The sequence below is a fragment of the Danio rerio genome, chromosome 4 (genome assembly GCF_049306965.1).
Source record: "Danio rerio strain Tuebingen ecotype United States chromosome 4, GRCz12tu, whole genome shotgun sequence".
Classification (NCBI taxonomy): domain Eukaryota; kingdom Metazoa; phylum Chordata; class Actinopteri; order Cypriniformes; family Danionidae; genus Danio; species Danio rerio.
In genome coordinates this window covers 46,276,431-46,297,382 of record NC_133179.1, presented here as the reverse complement: position 1 = coordinate 46,297,382, position 20,952 = coordinate 46,276,431, and the positions used below count along the sequence as shown (strand labels likewise).

Genomic DNA, 20,952 nt, shown 5'->3' with positions numbered 1-20,952 from the left:
GTTACGCTAAACATAGTGTAAACATGGTACTGTAAACATATGGTACAGCCTACTACATTTGTAACTTTATTAAAATGTATTTGGTGCTATTTAATATTTTTGAGAAAAATTATCAATGTCATTGTACAGCTGGGACATGCGATCAGGGGAGGCAGCGCCTCACCTTTCATCATCCTCACCTGCCATCATGAGATATAAACTAATGATAAAATACATATTTTTCCACTTATCTGTGCTATAAACGCAACTTCTGTATGATTCGTATTATTTCAATCATTTTTATGATGAAAATCGCTGTATTTTGCATTTGTAATGTTCAATTACAGTGTAGGAAGCGAGGTGATGCAGTACCGAGCTGTGCCTCATGTCAGATTTGCGCAATCCCCTGCAAACTGGCTTGATCACATGCCTTTTGCTTACTCAGTGTATGCTACCAATGTAATGATTTATTAGAATGTTTTAATACATTGTAGACAGTTTTTATTACATGTCCACACTTTCCATATATTAGGTAATGTTTTTCACGTATGTCTATCACTTATTTAGTGTCAGGATCTGACATTGCAGGTAGTAGCTGAAGAGGGCGCGTGAGTTCACGGTTGTTCAGTAGTTGCTCTTCTTTTGTGTAGTCAAGTAAAGTTCCATAGGACTCCGTTATTTTATGTTTTGCTCTGACTGACTGCAAAAATCATAGATGCCATATCTCAGCTCAGAAATTTCTCAAAATTAGACGTTTAATAAAAACTTCAATAATAATTGACCACCAATGCTGAAGCTAAGGGCCTTGGTTCAAAGGACGGGTCAGAAGATAACGTAATCATTTCAAAGTAATTCAAGTCATGTCAAGACTTCATTTACAAGTAAGACCAGTATGCGATTCCTGTGTGTGCGTGTGAGTAAGTGAGCGAGAGAGAGAGAAAGAGAGAGAGAGAGAGACTGTAGAATCCACCTTGGTGTTTCTGGGAGGCACATTGAATGGCTGTACATTTTGACATTCTTCCTTGCTATGTGTATAGAAATAATGCCATGATATATACAACACAATCGGTAGTTGGCAAATATATTGGGTGCATATAATTGCAAACCTGACCCTGAAAGAGTTGTGCCTCACCAGGCTCAAAACTCACCGCACGTCACTGCGAAATTACATAATACATATATGACAGGGCGATCTGAAACATGTCTGAAACACGTCATGAAAGTACTAAGATGCGTTTGTGAATAGGTTATATCTTATAAATTTAATCTTTAAAACGTTCTACATAGGATGTGTAATAGTCTGTTTTATTAATTTGTTTTTATGAGGAATAGCTAAGGATATTTGATAACGTTATAAAGCAACCATCGGAGGCAGACGCTGACATAAAGTAACTGACAGGAGGCAATGTAGGTATTTTAGGAAACAGTGCGACGAAACTACTGTGACACATTGAAATTGAGCTGTTTTTAGCAGATAAAAGAAATAAAATATGTAATTAAAATATGAAAACTTACCCGTGTACCAACGGTGTCTTCTGTAGCTGCGCTATCGCCAAGCCGTCGTGCTGGTCAACCGTTCAAATTCAAATTTTAACCCAACTAGATGAGTCGTCATGACTTTGATCCGATAAAGCTTCAGTTTAACCCAACATAGCGACCCAATATTTTTAACCCTTCTATAGGTTAAAATTATCAACCCAATCTTTTTTTTGAGTGTACATTTCTGTTGGGCTTTAATTTTCCATTCAAACATTCAGCAACGAAAACAGACCTGCATTTGAAAAACTGTTAACATCTCTGTTATCTACACATATATTAATGTAATTAATAGACTTGTTAACATGACCTAATGGTGAACTATGACTTTTGTTCTGCATAACGTAATCTTTGTTCATGTTAACTTACTCGTTTTCTAATGCACCATGTTACATTAACAGCCTAATTAGTTTAACTTTTACTTACACATACATGTTTATGGATTAGATAACATGGATGTTTATGGATTAGATGACATGACCTAACAATAAACAACACATTTATTCAGCAAATACTACATTTTTATGTAAACAAACCATATAATGATGTGTTAATTAAGACATTAGTTAGCACATTAGTTTATGGGTTAACAAAAATAAAATGTTTGTAAAACATTAAATAATGATAAAGTAGCATTCATAAATTCCATCTACAAATGCTTGAATAATGTTAAAATTTATTAGTAAACAGTCCACAGGCATAAATAATATGCAAGTTGTCTATAGTGTCCTCATTGGTGTCCACATTAAAACTCCAAAATGTTAGTTATGTTTGTGGACTCTTTACTAACATGATTTATCATTAACAAAGCATCTGTCAATAAATTTAGCAACCTTGTAAAGTCCACACTATTTTAACATTATAGTGTGTTACTAACATTTGTTTCTTATTTGTTAATGTAACTAATACCTTATCTAATTTGCTAACTAATGTATTAACATAATAATACATTACAATTAATATAAGTTTCATTTACATTATTAAAAAAAATTTGTACTGCTTAACAGATGTGCTGTTCACTGTTAAATCATGTTACTGAAATGTTTAAGGTAATGGTAATTGTACGTTTTGCTACATGTATAACATAATATTTAATAAATACAGAGAGAGAGAGAGACAGAGACAGAGTACCTCTGAAAAGAATGTGATATGCTCGCCCTTGGAGACACAGCACTGGCCTGGACGGGGGATGCACTAGACGAGGATGATTTGCGCAAAAAGGAGAACCGCTGACTGCAACTAGAGCTACTTGCGGATGAAGTTGGGAAAGCTCTTGACTCGTCTCCATGCACTTCATAATGACCACTTGGGGTCAGGTCAAAGCTGCTAAATCGTCCATTCTCTCCAGTAAAAAAATCGCAGTGTTAGTGTCGTCGGTCAAGTATAAGTTTTGGTAAGAGACCTGCAAAGTTATTCTCTGGTTATTGTTGCCTTGTTTTTTAAGCAAAAAAAATACAGTTGACATGTAAACAATATTTGTATACAATACAAAACATTAATTACACACATTGCCAATGGAAAATTATTGTTTCCTTCTTAAACTAGACTAACCAACTTTACAATGTCGTGTCGTCATAAGAAAGTCAGTACTTTATCACTTCACTTTGCTTTTAAAGCTTAAGATAGGCTACCATTCTTAATTTACTGCACCTGGAAAATCCTGCTTATTTTGTCAATTGACATGTCGTCCTAATTCACTGTTACTCTTTTGCTGTATCTGAAAACCACGTAGTGATCCATAATGTTACGGAGTGCCATCAATCGTTTAGCACGTGTTCGCTGTACAGTACATCCGGGTCTTACATGCTATAACATTAAATAATAAATAATAAAATAGCAAGAAATCATAAATGAGGCATGTTTCGAATACTTGACATTTTGCAGATGTTCAAACTGTTATTTTATAATTTAATTTTCATATTTAAAATGAAAAACAAATAGAGCATCGTAATTTAAATTTTGTTTTTCAATTTAAAATCAAAAATCGAATGAACGCAACGTACACAGACCCAAAACCTGTAATTTCAGTGTTTTTCCAGGATATTAAGGATATTTTTGGATTCCTTATTTTTTATTCTCGGCTGATCAAATGGAAAAAAAGGAAAATGACAGGGAAAAATTGGAATTTGATCATTTATTTATATATCACATTACTTTTCAGGTGAAGGAGGAAAAGTGTTGCACTTATCAAAAAAAAAAGCTTTATATGTTTTAAATAATTAAATAACTAAATATTTTTTATTTTAAAGGATTGCATGTTTTCAAATGAAATAATTTGAATGATTGTTAAATAAATCCCAAACACTGTGTCTGTGTTTGCACTTTTATTTTGTTTAAAAAGTATAATATGAATCCATTAAAACAGAACTTTGTGACGCTGGGTCATTTCTGCAACCTTTTAATAAGAATATGAAATAACGGCACAGTGGATGACTGTATGTATCAATAGGGTGTGAGGACTAGTTACCTACCTATCCTCAATCGCTATCCTTCAGCTTCATCCCTGATTTATCAGGAGTGGCCACAGCAGGGAAAAACCGGCAATTATTCCAGCATATGTTTTACACAGCGGATACCCTTCCAGCTGCAACCCAGCACTGGGAAACACCCATGCCAATTTAGTTACCTATTATTCACCTATACCACGTACATGTCTTTAAACTGTGATTGAAACAAGTACTTTTTACTTTAGTACATTTTTGAGGCCGTACTTCTTTACTATAACTTGAGTACAAAAGTGTAGTCAGTACTTTCACCAGAGTTGTTTTAAAGGTAAGTATCTGTACTTCTACTTAAGTAAAGGACATGTGTACTTTTGCCATCTCTGCTAGTATTTCATTTATTGCAGGTTTTCTGGAAGCTCCAGTTGAGGGCATTAAGGACATACAGATGGCCTAAACCAGTGTCAGCCTGGACAAACATATATTGCAGTTCTGCTACACCAAACCAAACTCTTCTTTTGTATGAATGTCTGACTAATGCAGTGTTCTCTGAAGGTATTTCTGGAGCAAAACAACAGCACCTGTTACAGTGAAATTTGTGTTCATAAAGGACAGTAATATATGTGTAACAGGTCCAGTACATTTGTCATAAAGGTTAAATCACAGAGAAAAGTTATTTTTAGAATTTGTAAATGTTTTTTTTCTTCCTGCCTTCTCTCTCTTCAAACTAAACATTGGTTTTGTGCTCGTTTTGGTGATTTTGATGTGATATGTGACTCATTTGCCTTGAAGCTATTGACCTTATTCTTCAATGTGGAAGTGCGCTTGTTTTTGTAATAAATAATGGCTGAAAACGGTCAAACCACTCGCTCTATAAACAAGTGTTTGCATGATTATACAGACAAAATAGAATAATATACTAAGAAAATATCAGTTTGCAACATCAAGCAGCAAAACGAGCTGTTTTAACATGTAAATATGAATGGAAGTGAATGAGACCGGAAGTCTCTCCAGCCAAATAGATTCAAATGGCTGCGCCCGCTCATGCACGGAGAATAAGATGAATAGTTCCCTCTTTCTCTATGTAAAGCAAGGGTCCTAAGATGTTCAAAGTCCGGAAAAAGAACCAAAAACTTTGTCAAAACATTGCTTCAATCTTCAGCATCAATTGTAATCTTACTAAGCTCAAAAACACATTTGTGCATCAAAAGTACTGTAAAAATAACTTATTTGTCGCTTACTGCTCGTAGTAAACACAAACCCTGATAGGATGTTGGAGAGATATACACAAACAAATTAGTATTTACTGTTTTGTTTTGCCTCACTAAAGTGTTGTTGGAGCTTGGTATGTTCACAGTTGAACCACTGAAGTCACATGGAACGTTTTAACTGTTTTTTTTTTTGTTTTTGTTTTTTGTGCCTTATCTGGACTATGACCATGTTGGGACCATTATGTCTATAGAGAATGAGGAGCATTTAATCTAAATATTCTAGTTTGTGTTGGGAATTTAGATTATAGGCTATAATAGTCAAATAGATCTGGACATGTCAGTGTAACTGTTGTGTTTGTAAAAGAGAATTGAATAATATATTCTACACGTTTTCTTGATGATTTATTGAAATATTTATCTACATGTTTCACCCACAGGTGCTCAGTTTTGCTGCAGTAAAGCTAAACACAATAGATGTACTTCATGCAAATAGGGGAAAACAACTAAATATTTAGCATGCAGACCTGCAAAGGGAAGGCGCAATGTCAGATTTCTAGATTTTAGCAGGAGTTTTCACTATTGTGAAAGTGAAGTCATTTATTCTCAATGAATTGGAGTGGCAAACCTCATTGATTTTGTTGCATACTCGCCTGGTGTTTGAGAATAAAAGATGTATTTAACTGCTCGACTGATATAGATGTTTTTAGTGTTTTACACTTAATTCTTTTGTCCCCAGTGGCAGCTTTTACCTCAAGCATTTCTCTCAACCTATAAAACCTTGAACAGATGTAATGTATTTTACTTGTGATTCTTAGCTGTAGGTGATGTTTTATGATTTTTTTTTTGACTGAAAAACTCTCTATTTAAATTTTATGCTCAATTTCGATTATCGAATCAAAAAATAAAATCCTTGATGCTGCCACACCACCATGGCACGTCATCTTGGCTTGCCAAGTGGGAAAAAAGCATGCTTGTTGAGTAATTGCTAAACGGCAGACGCAGGAGACTCGTTGACAGAGCTTAAACCCCCTCCTCTTTCAATGAAGTCGCCGGTGTGGAAGAATTTTGGATTTCCAGTGAGTTATGTTGACAACGTTCGTGTTGTCGACAAAAAAAAAAAAAACACTGTTTGCAAGCTCTGCTATGTACGTATTACGGTTCGTCTGATAGACAACACCAGCATCGCGATCCTCCGCCCTGCCCTTGTTGCAAATCCGCTCGTGAAAAGTACACACTCAGGCCATGTTTACACTAATATGTCTTTGTTTTTAAATGGCATTTTAGAATGACAACGATTTGACATCCACAGTGGCGTGTACAGTAGCATTTCTGAGCAGCCCTCTTTCCTCACTACAGCTGAAAACGCACATCACGTGACCACACACAGACACAGACGCACACAAAGCCATGCACTTGAGACAGTGGGTCCAGGCAGTTAGCGGGTCTGCAGACTGCTTCAATTTTTCACTCACTTGTATTTAGTCATTTTAGCAAACAGACACTGTTGGCTGGTTCCTGTTGGTTGTGCACCTTTTTTACCGACACCATTATAACGACACAGATTATTATTACAGCCTATTCACGAGTCCCGCAAAAAAAGTGATTGACAGGTGGTAATTATGTGTGTAACTTGCCTTTATTTATTTACTGTATGATTTGTTTATGGGTAAAACAAAGACCATGCAGGTCAGGTAGCTACAAATAATTAATTGGTTATTACTTAATTAATTATTCATAATCGAAAATCGAATCGAACAGTGACTTTAGAATCGAAAATGTAATCGAATTGAGGATTTGGAGGATCGTGACACCCTTAGTATTTGAGTGTACTGCATCTATAGTAACCTGCATGGTTTTAATGAAGGATTGTATGCTGAAAATGTTGCTGTGTATTTATCATAAATGAAATAATGGGGTGTGTACTAAATAAATTGATACACAGGCTAAGTTGTGTATTTGTGTCGTGTATTTTATTAGTAAAAATTTGTTAGCTATTGATGAATTTTGTGTTATATGTAATTTCTATTTAAATTACGTTAAAATGTACGACGGTGAAACAATGTCAAGGTATCAACGTTGATCCAATTTGCAAAATCGAAAGATAATTCAACCTTCATTCAACGTCTACAAAATGACCACAATTCACCCATGAAGAAGGTAAGAGTGTCAAACAACATCGTGATTTCAACAGTGAATCACCGGTGGTGGTCCGACGGTGAAACAATGTCACTATATAAACATTGATTCAATTTGCAAAATTAAAAGGTAATTCAATGTTGATCCAACAATAGACCTGACATTGATTCAACGTTGAATCACTGTTGAAATGCCGGCTGGGTAGCGACACTGGGTTCCCATACACTGATTTATTTGTTGTAATGTGGGAGTTTTTACATGAATCTATCTTTAAAGACAACCTGTTGTCTACTGAAAGTTTGTCTCCGTAAAGAAAACCTTTTTTTTTTTCAAATTAGTCCATCAAATTAAATGTGTAGTGTTTTGAATCATTTAAATCATCATTGAATCATGAGTAACTTCATTTGTTACTCACAACACATCAAGAGTTTATCAAGTCAAAATGTCATTATCTGACACAAATCTGATCTGTGGTAACTGGCAAATGGCATTGTATAGTCTGAACAGGGTTTAGCCAGACTTTAATTCGCCAACAAGTTTTGTGAAATGGCAGTCCAAAGCCCAAAATTGGAAGCAAAATTGTGTTTGTTCACAAGTGTGACAATCGAACAATGTGAATTATCAAAAACACAATTTCAGGGTGTAGAACAATGTTCCCTGCATCTCCCCAAACATTTTCTCCTCCATAATTTTTCTTATTTTCTTTTCAGAGCTGACTTTTTGATAGAAGTGTGCGATGTGCACAAATATGGTTATCGGTTCATAATAAGTTGAAACACATTGTCAGATTTTGCTGTATTTGGCTGAACCATTCTTAGGTGGCCCGCCAATGTAATAGATGACTCTAATACATAAAATAAGTAACCTGACCAAAGTACTTACAGGGGGAAAAGTTTATTGAAGACAAAGAATGATGCAGTTCCTCAGCAGTGATGTTAACTCGTTGGTTTTCAAGTAATTTAACCCAAATTACTGTCTGTGAGACACTATAACAAAGGATGTAACTCCCCCGAGAATTTCCAACTGCTTTGGTTGGGTCACATCTCTTGAGTTGATGTAGCTTATTTGGTTTCCACTTTTTTAGACGTTGATACTTGATTGCATACGAAACAAGTCATACAATCTATCAACATAAAGAGTTATGCGTTCTTGCAGCCCAATAGCAACTCTCACAACCTGGTACTGGGCTGATCTACACAACAAAACAGTTGTCAAAATCTTCACTCTTTTTTAGTAATTGAGTTTAAATCTTCAGGTGTTCAAAGCGTTTTATTTCCAGTAATTTGGTATGTTTTTAAAAGTTCACACTGGTTTGGCATGCTGTCATGGGAGAGAGCATAAAGATCATAATCAAAATATCATCCTAACCAAAAGATCATCCTCGAGCCCTGGGCTACCTCTCGTTAGCAGGGTGAGAGAGGAGTTTGAGCTCAGGTAGATCTTAATGAACTCCCCCGACTTGTTTCTGTTCTAATGACAGATATCCAGATAGCTAAAGGGAGATATATGGCTTCTAAGAACTTGACTACGGTGCCAATTTAGAATATTCAGTTTACTTAGGTTACGTGTTTTTGGGCTGTGGAAGGAAACTGGGGAAAACCCATGTGAGCATGGGGAGAATAAGCAAACTCTCCACAAATATCAACCAGTTCAGTGAGGGCTCTTCTTGCTGTGACAATCTTTCTGTGAGGCAACAATACTAATCACTGGGCTGCTGTGTTGCCCATTCTAGAAAGGAGGAGGAGTAGGGGTGGGAGGGGAATTCCTCAAGATAAAGATAACTAAGGTTAGAAACTCTGGTTATTTATAGTGAGTTAGGAATCGTCTGATTGGTGAATCATGTGTTGGTTAATGTGGAACCAGCCGTGGACAATCATAAGCATGTGATCCTCTCGAAAGTAGTTTATAAATAAACCTCACGTCAATCAACAGCCAAACTACATGAAAAGGCTGCTGTTATGCATATACTCATGTTTGTGTGGACAAGGCCTTAATTTTGAGGACTCTGCTCTCCATTGTGAAGCTCCATGTGATTGCTGAGGCTTCTTTTATGTTTAAAGCCCTTTCCACACTCAATGCATATAAAACGCTCTCCTGAGTGAGTCTTCATGTGGTTCTTTATGGAGTATTTGTGTGTGAGACTCTTTCCACACAGATCACATGTGAACACTATGGTTCCAGTGTGACCATTCATGTGGTTCCTGAGGTTAGCATTACATGTGAAGCTCTTTCCACACTGCGCACATGCAAACGGCTTCTCTCCGGTGTGAACTATCATGTGGTGTTTGAGTGTGCTTTTATATGGGAAACTTTTACCACACTCTGTGCATGTGTAAGGTTTCTCTCCAGTGTGAATCCTCATGTGGAGGTCAAGATTTTGTTTTTTAACAAAACTTTTACCACACTGTGTGCAAACAAAAGTTTTTCCTCCATTGTGAGTTCTCATGTGGACTTCAAGGGTGCTATTTTGACTATAACTTTTTCCACACTGAGGGCAAGAGTAAGGCTTCTCCCCAGTGTGAATTCTCATGTGCACTGTTAAGTTTCCTGTAGTTTGAAAGCTTTTCCCACACTGTTGGCATGTGTATGGCCTCTCTCCAGTGTGAATTCTCATGTGCACTGTTAAGTTTCCTGTTTTATGGAAGCTTTTCCCACACTGTTGGCATGTGTACGGCCTTTCTCCAGTGTGAATTCTCATGTGCACTGTTAGGTTTCTTGTATTATAGAAGCTCTTTCCACACTGTTCGCAAGTATAAGCTTTCTCCCTAGTGTGATCTCTTATGTGAACATCAAGCTTTGGCTTCTGACTGAAACTTTTTCCACACTGTTTACAGCTGAAATTACACCTAAGTTTGGATTTCCGAGGTCTTCCACATGACAAAGTCTTTTTCGTCAGTGTGGGTTTTTCATCAGTCGTCATGTCTTGCTGTTTCTCTTCCATTTCATTCTGTTGATGAGTCTTTTCTTTCAGCAACATCAGGTCTTAAAAAAAAAAGAAGAAGTTAACTTTAGTATGAAGACTCAAAGCGATAAGCATGAAATGGATGTTTCACCCACAAATATAAATGACCATACCATTTACTCTCTCATTTGCTTTTAAACAATTCCTTTCTTCTGGAACACAAAGAAAGCTAACATTTGTTTTCACAATATCTTCTTTTGTGTTCAACAGAATCAACAAACCCCATAAAGGTTAAAAACCACAAGAGGTACAGTAAATGGTGAGGCTATTTTCATTTCTGTTTCATAAATATCTTTAAAGGGTTCCTATTATGAACCTTTATTATTATTTTTTTTTTTAAAGAAAAATTTATTAATATTATTATTTTTTATTTTTTATGAAAATAAATCTTTGGTGTTCCCAGAATGTGTCTGAGGTTTTATCTCAAAATCAGATCATATTCCTTTGAGAATATTTAATTTTGGTGGTCTGGAGGAAAACCAAGCTCTTTTTGCGCCTGTGGCTTTAAATGCAAATGATCAAATGCACTCGCTCAGGATTACTCGTGTTAAATTCCCTCATGTGTATCTTCCACATGATTTAAACATTTTAAACTTGCTTGGAAAACCCGATTGGAGCAAATCCTGCATGTTCATAGCAAGTGCGCATAATTTACTCTTCTATTTGTGAGTTTGCATTATTGTATATAACTTATGCAAATATTTCCTAGTACTGAGTTGAAGCTGGTTTAAAACATATGCTGGATAAGTTGGTAGTTCATTCAGCTGTGGCGACCCTTGATGAATAAAGAGACTAAGCCAAAGAAGCTTAGCTGAAGACCTACGTCGTGACATTTTATATACCTGCCAAGATGCAGAAATGCCATCTCAAAAGGTTACCTGCTGTTTGTCCAATCAGGGACAGTGGCATCTTAAATATACAAATAATAATGTTAACCCAGGGTTTGCCAATGTGAAACGTCTGTTAATGAAAACCCAGGATTATTTTATAACCCCTAGGGGCTTAAATTGGTTCTATAACAGTAAGTAGTTGCCATGGTAGCACACAACATAATCAATGCATCTGTGCTCAACCTTCAGGGTTTCATGACAGTAACGTGCACAAGCAAGTTATCTGGATTATTTTGACTGAACTCAGATTAGTTACATAAAATGATTTTCGAATTTCTGTTATGGAACCAATTTAAGTGTGGACGATTAGTTCGGCTCACTGAAGCCAGGTTTTCAACTTTAATCTCCACTTTTCTAAACCACTTTCATGAAACAGCCCCTGATCTCACATGCTATTGTTTTAGTGCTTCAGTTGCCTATTGGAGAAATGACCAGGAATAACGGTAGAAAACGGTCACACTACTTACTCTACAAACAAGTGTATTCATGTTTATTCATACAAAGAAAAATAATAAAATAATAAAATATGACTTGGCAACATCAAGCAGCAATAGGCATGGGCCAGTATAAGATTCTGACGTATGATAACCTTGAATAAAAATATCATGCTTTCACAGTATTGTGATTACTGCTCTAAAATATATTCTTTTAAATGTCTAGGTATAAAACAAACACTTTTTTTTCCCCTTTAAGCACAAAATATTTTCTTTTGAGAAATATTTATTTATTATATTTTGGAGCAGTAATCATGTCAGGCTAAATCATTCAAATGAATCATTGACATCTGTTGTTTTCATTAGTTTCAAAAACAGATTGCTTTACGATTTGAAATGACATCTTTAGATATCTTTTCTGCTGGAGATACTATCTTAAAATGTAAAAAAAAAAAAAAAACAAAAAAACACTTGCATCCAGTTGAAGACAGAATTCAGAAGGGGCTAATAATTCTGTCCTTAAAATGGTGTTTTTAAAAAAACTGCTTTTATTCTAGCCGGAAAAAAACAAATAAGACTTTCTCCAGAAGAAAAAAAATTATTATCATACAAACCGTGAAAATTTACTTGCTCTGTTAAACACAATTTGGCAAATATTTAAAAAAGAAAAAAAAATCAATGGGGGCGTGGGCTAATAATTCTGACTTAAATTTTGGCGGTTTTAAAACCTTGACTTTTCCAAACCAGGCTACACCATGAAAGGAGTTATCATCCCTTGCGTAAGCAGCATAACAATGATTTTAGGATCTAAAAATGATTTCTTTAAAAAAGTGTCAAACACAAAAATTCAATGGCTGTGCCTGCTGGTACACGAAGAATATGGTCAATACTGACGAACTTCACACTCAAATGTTTGCATATCATCAGCATGCTGTAATCCATTTCTTAAGCAGAAAAGGTCATTTTTAGACTGGTTTGTTGGCCAGTTGTAGTCAGTGCAATGCTAAACGTTTTAGTTCCACTATAATTTGTTCCTTTTGTCTCACGTCGTCCCACAACAACATAAATATAGTTTAGATTACTGTACAATGTTTTATAATAATTTATAATTTTAGTATTTATTTAATTCTGCATATTTAAAATTGGGGGCATCCATATGACACACTTTTAACACAATAGCTGGTAATTAAGTATTAAGAGTATAATAATGATGTAATTCTAACTCAGATACTTTCTGTGAGAACTAGTAACATCTACTAAAATCAAGTTTAACCCAGAAAGAAGTTGAGAAAAAGGGAATTGTGATCAATGTGACATATGCAAATGAAAAGTACTAAGCCAACACTATCACTGTAATAGCAGATATCTTCTTAGGAATACTGTAGGTCAAATATCGTCAGCTCAGTTAAACTTTTTTATATAGCGCCAGTGCTCAAGGATGCTTAGAAGAACAAGAAAAGCAAAATGAACAAAACAATTAAAATGTCCTGTTTAAAATAAATAAACAGAAACAAAATAACTTCTATTCAACACTTGCTTCAACAGTTTCTTTATATGAAAGTAATAACAAAAAGAAATCAAAGTCAGTCTGAGCAAGAAACAATTGCCACAAATGACCTGATTAAAACTAGTATTCCATTTCTTATAGTTATGTATTGTTAGAATGTAATGACATTATGCTATTAAATAAATTAAACCTTCGGTAATATAATTATTACACACTTTTCTGTTACTTTTTAAAATCTTTATATTGTCAGCTCAGTTAAACCTTTTATTCATTTATTGTTTTTATTTATTTTATATAGCGCCAGTGCTCATGGACGCTTTACAAACAGTAAAAGAGCAAGAAAAGCAATAACATTAAGAAGATAGAGAAAATGGGAAACTAATAACACATAAAAGAATGACAAAAGACACGAGAACAAGTGACGAAAGAAACTCATTCCTGTCTTTCAATGAGTGCTTATGTGCATTTAGGAGAACTAGGCAGCACACTCAGGGCTGCAAGAATGGATTTAATTTAGTATTCTTATTATTAAAATATATCTGAATGAGGATCAGATTTGGTGTTTGAGAATGAAAATCAACCTGTTTGTTCCTGCAGATCTTCCTGTTTGACTGTGAATGTTTCTTCAATCTTCACATCTTCACTCTCCTCTTTAATAAACGCCATCTTTACAACAGTGTGGACATCAGTCACTTCAGCAGGAAATTTTCCTCTGCTTTTGGACAATTTATCCTGTTTAAAATGAATAAAACAAAAAAAAATGTCCTGTTTAAAATTAATAAAACAATGAACAGAAACAAAATAACTTCTCTTTAACACTTTCTTTATATGAGAGTAATTAACAAAAAAATCAGGTAAAATAGTAAGTCTGAGCAAGAAACAATAGCCACAAATGACCTGATTAAAACAAGCACTCAATTTCTCCTATACAGTGATGTTTACTTTGAACAGAATGACATTATGCCTATTTAATAAATTTAACCTTCATTAAAACACTTATTACACTCTTTACTGTAACTTTATTCAAACTTTATTCAGGTATGTTCTTAATTGTTTTGTTTGTTTGTTTTTTATTTTATTGTCCGCTTACAGCAATGTGTAGCACTTTTTTTTGCACAAGACAAATTTCCTCTTGTGGACAAATAAAGTTTATCCTATCTTTATTCAAATAATAGTCCTCATCACTGTGATTAAGATAGAACAACGTTGTATAAAAGGTTAAAATAATATTGTTAACAGCAGGTACATCATTTATCGTTGAATGAAAAACCTGAAACTTTAATCAATCAGTTTTTTATCTGTGCAAAAGCTTTGACACAAACCTTTCTCCAGTTGAATCACAGTGCGGTAGCGGCACAGTCTTATGACATCACACACCACACCAAAATAAAAGTCTTTTTTTTTGTTTTGCTTAGTCATGACTTATTGATACATTTCTCACACCTTTTATTTTCGATTTTACCTCATAACATTCTGGCTTTTCTTTGAAATGTCACACTCTATTGGTGCATGTAAATATGCTGCTTTTACATCCATGTCATGAACAATCAGATTTTCTTTGCATCAACACTCTTACACTAGTCATGTTAGCAGTTGGAGTAAAGACTTATCATAGTTCTCTTTGGCAACATACATTGTTTTTGCAAAAACCCATTTACCCACTAGACCTTTGCCTTTAGGTAGGTTGGTGAGAGCAAAAGTTGCATTCTTTTAACAATTGCATTTCTTCTTCCATAGCTTTAACCTATTCACTTGCATTTACTGATGTAACCACGTCTTTGTATCTTTGTGGTACATTACAAACAAGTCAATAACAATAATCAATGTTGATCACATCACCTTCAAAACCACAAGCATAATCGCTTAAATAAGCTCGCAGGATTTTAACTTCTGGTTTATCTTCCACCGGTTTGTCTAAAATGAGCTCTTCCTTGGCACTTTGTGGGCTCAACTCTGGGTCTAATTTCACAGACACTCCAGGACTTCCTGATCTCAAAATCCTCCTCTACAACTGGAATCTTTGATTCAGAATTTTTATCAGATACAAACTGAACAAGTCTGTGTTTCTGTACTTTTTTCATGTATGCTGGACTAAATACAACGTTGAACAGTGCATCCACGCATGTATAGATTTTACATTTTATAATGTTAGCATTCAGATATTATTTGAGTGTAAATTCAGCATGTGCAACTTACGTTTCCAGTCCTCAATGAAGAAGTGGGATGAAAAAATGGCCTCAGTGGGCTTTTCTTTGTAGGTATTTGGTAATAATCGCAATGTAGAAGTCAACAATCGTAGTTTGTCCTCAAAAGTTGTTCTCTTTTAGCTAAATAAGCTAATGAAGCCTCTGTTAGTGTACACTAGGCACTCGAGAATGATTGTCCCTCTACCTGTTGTTTCAATCTCCTGAGAACTCTGCTCATCTTCAGAACGCAAATGAAGACACTTTAAAAGAAATCAGAGAGCTCCTTCATCAGTCATAGACAGCAAGAGATCTGAGATGCTCAAAGTCCAGAAAAGGAACCAAAAACGATGTCAAAACACGTGACTTTTGTGGTTCAATTGTAATCGAGCTCCAAGAACATTTTGTGTGCAAGAAAATGGGGAAAAAAGCAGCCATGTTCAAAGTAGGAACTGTTGAACCATATAGTGTTTTTTTTTTTGTAGTTTTTTGCCCATGTATTCTCTTTATTTGCATTCAGAAGCAGAAACTCAAACAGATTTGGAACTAGAAGATGAGTAAATGACAGAATTGTATTTTTTTTTTGAACTACACCTTTAATGCTTCTGTAAGTAAAGGTAAATTAAATATTACTGAAGATATTGCTAAAGAATGGCAGGAAACATGGAACACAGATAATAAGAGACGACAATTCATGTGGAAAAAAAGAAAACCTATATAGGCCTATAAAGTTGTAGAAATAGAAAAGAAGAGGTCATAATTATGAGGATGAGATTTGTACTCAGATATTAAGAAGTAATGTTGTTGTAGTATGTCTACCTTTATAACCTTTATAAGTTTCTTTCCACAGCTACACAAAAGATGATATTTTGAAGACAGCTGTAAACCTGTAACCATTGACTTACATAGTAGGAAAAACAAATACTACTAAAGTCAATTGTCACAGGTTTCTTCAAAATATATAATTTTTTTGTTCAACAGAAGAAATAAATAAAACAAATAAAGGAAGAGTAATTGATGACAACTACATTTTTGTGTGAACTTTTAACTGTTAAAACTATCAAAACAGAGCCAACATAGGTTAATCTTTGAAAACCAAACTACTTCCAATATCATGTTAGGCCTAATGGGACCGCTTTTATTTTAAACCTTACTAAACCACACTGAAACATGACTGAACATTTTCACAAATTGATATTTATCTATAATAAATAAACCGTATTTTGTGGTCATTGGAAATTGGCAATAACTTTAATGTTGACATTAATTTAAACAGCAAACTGTTGGAGTGCTAACGTTACATAAACACTACGTTCAAAGAGGATAACATTATACAACTGGACGCATTGCTCAATTAAATGAATAACTAATCACTCAATGAGTCCAAACTTTTACATATAATGTTGAACATTTTAAGTAAAATCACTTTAAATACCAAATTATCACTTACCTGAAGCAAATGACAGGCGGGAAGAATGTTAAGCTCGCAGAGTAGATTTGTCAACTGAAGAGTGGTGTGGCAGATGTCTGCTAACGATAGACCTGTGTTCAGTTTCACGTGTTTTCCAAATGCAATCCCAAAGTCAGCCAGAAGTTGATGTCAACCGATGTCGGCCATAGCTCAGCCTTACTAGGCTCTTGTGTGTTTTTTGTTAACTGGCCCACATACTGCAAAAGGAGCTGTGAGCCAGAAGAAAATTCCCGCCTTTTCTGAATGTATGGCAAAACATATATGGTAATAATCTGGCCCATATCTGTAGAGCCATGCCATACCTCAGCCACATGTGCCAGCTATCACCCACATTTGGCCCAAATGTTCTTGCTATCTGGGGTTTTGTTTTCATTTTCTCTCTGTGAGAGCTCATCTGGAGTCACGTGTGGATTAACAGTGTACGCGACGCTCGACAACAATAACTTACGTGTCTAAGGAGGATTATTGTTTACCTGAGAGCTGTTCTCATCTGCAAACGCTGAGATCCGGATTCGCTTGTAGTCTTCTCTTCATAAAGACGCGGCTCTAGTTGCTGGTGATTGTCCTGCCTCTACAGATTTGGTAAGTGAGCGTCCAGTGCTCTTTGTTTATTCAGTTTGTTCGTATCGAACTAAGTTAACTATAGCACCGAGTGTAAACATGTTACCACCACAACTAAACTTTAACCTCGTGTAGGGTTTTTACCGCATTTTGTGACCGGAATAACACGCGCGGCTTTCTGACGCTACCTGCCGAGTGCATCTAAGTTTCCGGGAAATGCGGAGGGTTTTTTTCTCTCATCGCCGTGCGGTATCAAACATTGCATGAAAAATACACGCGTAGAGCAGATCCTCGAATCAAATATCTCGTTTGTCGCGAGGGGCATGAATGAATTCCCTGAATGAAAGAGCCAAACTGCAATTAAAGTCCATTTAATAATTTGGCAAATAATTAGACTACAGATGTCCATGTAGGTTAAACACCATCACTTTCTCCTGTGTGTTTATTTTGACTCTGAAACTCGCGCGTGCCCAAATAGACACTCCCACACCCTCCCACTTTAGTTCCTCTGAAAACTCCCCCTAAACAGAGCTGGACCAAACACTTTTCTGACTTTTTCCAAAGTAGAGGTGTGAAAACACCCTGCTGAAACGAGGGGGTTTCATGGCCCTTTAAATGTAAAAAAACTCAACAAGTGCTTTATTTCCAATACTGTAGCCTAAAACAAGCAAAACAAAGATCACATTTCCCAGGTAATTTCTCTGCTATGGTAAAGGGATATTATTAAAAACATATTGATTAATAGAAACATAAAAATAAAATTAATTATAGGTACATGATTACAACACAACAGTTATAAATAATTGTTATTAAGTATAATAAATATATATTAGCAAAAGGCATGCATTTCTGTTATCAGATGGGTAATTACACTGTAAAAAATTGCTGTTAAAAAACGGTCAGATTCTACGGTAAAATAATGTTTTTTAACTAAAACAGTAATATTCTGTTAAAAACAGTGCATTCTGGGTAACATTTTTGTTTTCGAGAAAGTAACCAACTGCAGAAAACTGTGAGCTAACAGAGTTCAGATTCGATGTTTTGAAGTCTGTGTTTGAAATCACACTTTGTGTCCTTGTTCACTATTTCATACACTAGTTAACTAATATAGTTCACCTGACAGTTAATGAACACTAATGAGTGAATTCAGACACTGATGAACACCTGCTGTTAATAATCACAATAACTGAAGAAAATAAACAAGAAACACAAACAGTGACTTGAGTTACAACATTAAATAAAATCAAATAAAATAAAACAGCTTCAGTCTCAGCAGAGGATCATTAAACAACTCTACAAACAACAGCAGACACACTTATTACTGACTGATTTGACTTCCATACTATTCTCATTGAGATCCAACAGAAATTAAGGTGTTTTTTGTGTCACCGTAATGGAGTGAGGGGCTGGTTTAGTTGGGCTCTTCACCCTTGAACTTATTAATTCAGACTCTCCAATTACTATAATGAGTTAACAAAATGCTTGTATTATAGCAATCAAGTTGGAAAGTCAATAAATAGAGAAATCTGTCTGAAATTAGTTCTGATAAGTGTTTTTGTTATAAATCTGGAAGAAGGGTCTCATGCAATAGATTTTATGCTTAGTTGCAGCTATTGATTTAAATAATGAGAAGTGGAAACAGAAAAGATACCTCTGTAATTACTTAACAGTTAAGAAATAACATACAAAAACAGTTCAGTTATGACAAATACACACTCAGACCTGATGAATCTGACCTTGTATCTCAACAATGGTAACATCTCAAATGTTTCATGCTGCAATGCATGCTGGGAGTGGCACGGTACAAATATCCCAGCATGCATTGCGGTATAAACAAATGTATAATGGTCTAACAGTTTTCTTTATTTGTGTTTGATTCTGCTGTTGTTTATGTTTAGACTTTCGGTTGCGTTAAACTGAACAGTTAAACTGTTAATTTTGTTAGTTGTCACCATTATTGAGGTTCATATGCTGATTATTGATGTCTCTTTGAGTGCAGTTTACACCATAGAGCAGTGTTATTGTCCAAGATATTCTTAAAAACTTCCAGAAATCATTGCCATATATAGACATATAATGTAAAACAATAGATTTAACATTGAATAGGAGCAGTAAATTTTATAATACTAAATGAGAACAGACTCTGCCATTTAATAGCAACATGAACATCACCAGATCTTATTTAGGTTTTTGGCTGACTTGCCACAACAAAGGAGCTTTTCAAACAAAGTTCTTAACAATTGCAGCAGCCAAGATAAATAAATGTTAAAAATGACAGGGCTGAGAGCCCAACTAAAGCAAACTCTGTTCTCCATGATGGTGACGTAAAACTTTAACTTTTTGTTAAGAAGAACTTTAGTAGATGTTATTCAAAAATACATGTATTAAGTAATAAGTGTAGCTGGTGATGATGTTTGTAGAGTTGTTTAATCATCCGCTGATCATTTAAATGATTTAATCATTTGTTGTTCTTCAGGTTATTTCATTATAAAGCTGTGACTAAAGTTTTGTATGTTCTGTTCTTGTTTTTTCCCTTCAGTATTTCTTCATTTGTTCATTGTTAATCCTCAATTATCATTTAATTAGTCAGTTAATTAATGAATTTACTTCAGCTTTGCTACATGTTTCTTGAACACTCAGTAGTGTGGACACTTCAATTAAAATTGAAGTATATGCTCTGGGGTTTAAAGGGTTAAAGGTGTGAGAGGTAAAAACACAGTGTAAAAATGTATTTTAACAGTAATATACTGTTAATTTACACAACGGAAATAGACTGTAAAAAAACAGTATATTGCTGGCAACCACAGCTGCCAGTAGATTACCGTTAAATCAAGGAAAAAAACAGTATTTTACTGTAAAACCTAAGGCTAATTTCTTCTGTCTGTCACCGTTGTGGAGGAGAGTAGAGCCAGTGTATGAGTTAAAGATGAACAATGAACTGCTGATGTTATTCTGCATGTTTCTTTATTTAAATATAGCGGCTGTTTAGTTGCTGATGCAGTCAGAATCTCTCTGGTGATTCCAGATTTACATGTATGTGTGCTGTTGTGAAAAATAAGACATTAGAGTTAAACCGAACTTTTCTAATTAACTAAAACAAGTTATCATTATAAGTATGCTTCTGAGCATATATAGCACATTACTTCATAAACTCAATCAGCAGTTGACCAAGTTGAGGCAGTTGCTTTCAGTGAGCAAAATGAGTTCACTTGAGTATTGTGTAAATCAATGTAGTCCATGTATTTTTACAGCAACATACTCTAAAATAACAGTACATTGCTGGCAACTGCAGCTGCCAGTATTTTCCTTTTTTTTAACGGGACAATTTTTAACAATGTATAACACATTAACACAATAGTAATCATAATAATAAATATTTAGCCGCAAAAGACACATTTTTATTATTCACAGCAGAATGACTGTAATACATTAGTTATACATAACTATAATTCATATAGCTCATTATTATTTAGCAGCTATATATTTTATGGTTCCACTATTGTAGTAAGTTATACATCATACAAACATAATAAACATTTAGCAACAAAAGGCAGGCAATTACAGCTTTTAATTCTTACAATTCATATAGCTAATGAATATTTAGCAGAGAAAGACTATAATTTTGTGTAAACTTTATTTTG

General features: G+C 34.8%; 2 protein-coding genes across 8 annotated transcripts in view; both read right to left on the bottom strand.

Moving 5' to 3' along the window:
* LOC103908679 (uncharacterized) overlaps positions 1 to 15,437 on the bottom strand; it is a 129,949-nt gene extending 114,512 nt beyond the window's left edge. Inside the window, exons 1-3 of one of the 4 annotated variants that reach the window (XM_073947799.1) lie at positions 15,293 to 15,437; positions 13,678 to 13,861; positions 8,182 to 10,285 (exon numbers count right to left, since the gene is read on the bottom strand). In XM_073947799.1, coding sequence (XP_073803900.1) covers positions 9,294 to 10,285; positions 13,678 to 13,762 — 1,077 coding nt within the window. In that variant the 5' untranslated portion in view covers positions 13,763 to 13,861; positions 15,293 to 15,437 and the 3' untranslated portion in view covers positions 8,182 to 9,293. Of the gene's footprint in view, positions 1 to 8,181; positions 10,286 to 13,677; positions 13,862 to 14,418; positions 14,460 to 15,292 lie in introns of those variants that run through there. The other 3 variants (XM_017355335.4, XM_073947798.1, XM_073947800.1) reach the window with 3 other exon arrangements.
* The window catches only part of zgc:174653, a 954,986-nt gene that overhangs the window by 902,433 nt on the left and 31,601 nt on the right, over positions 1 to 20,952 (bottom strand). The window lies entirely within an intron of this gene.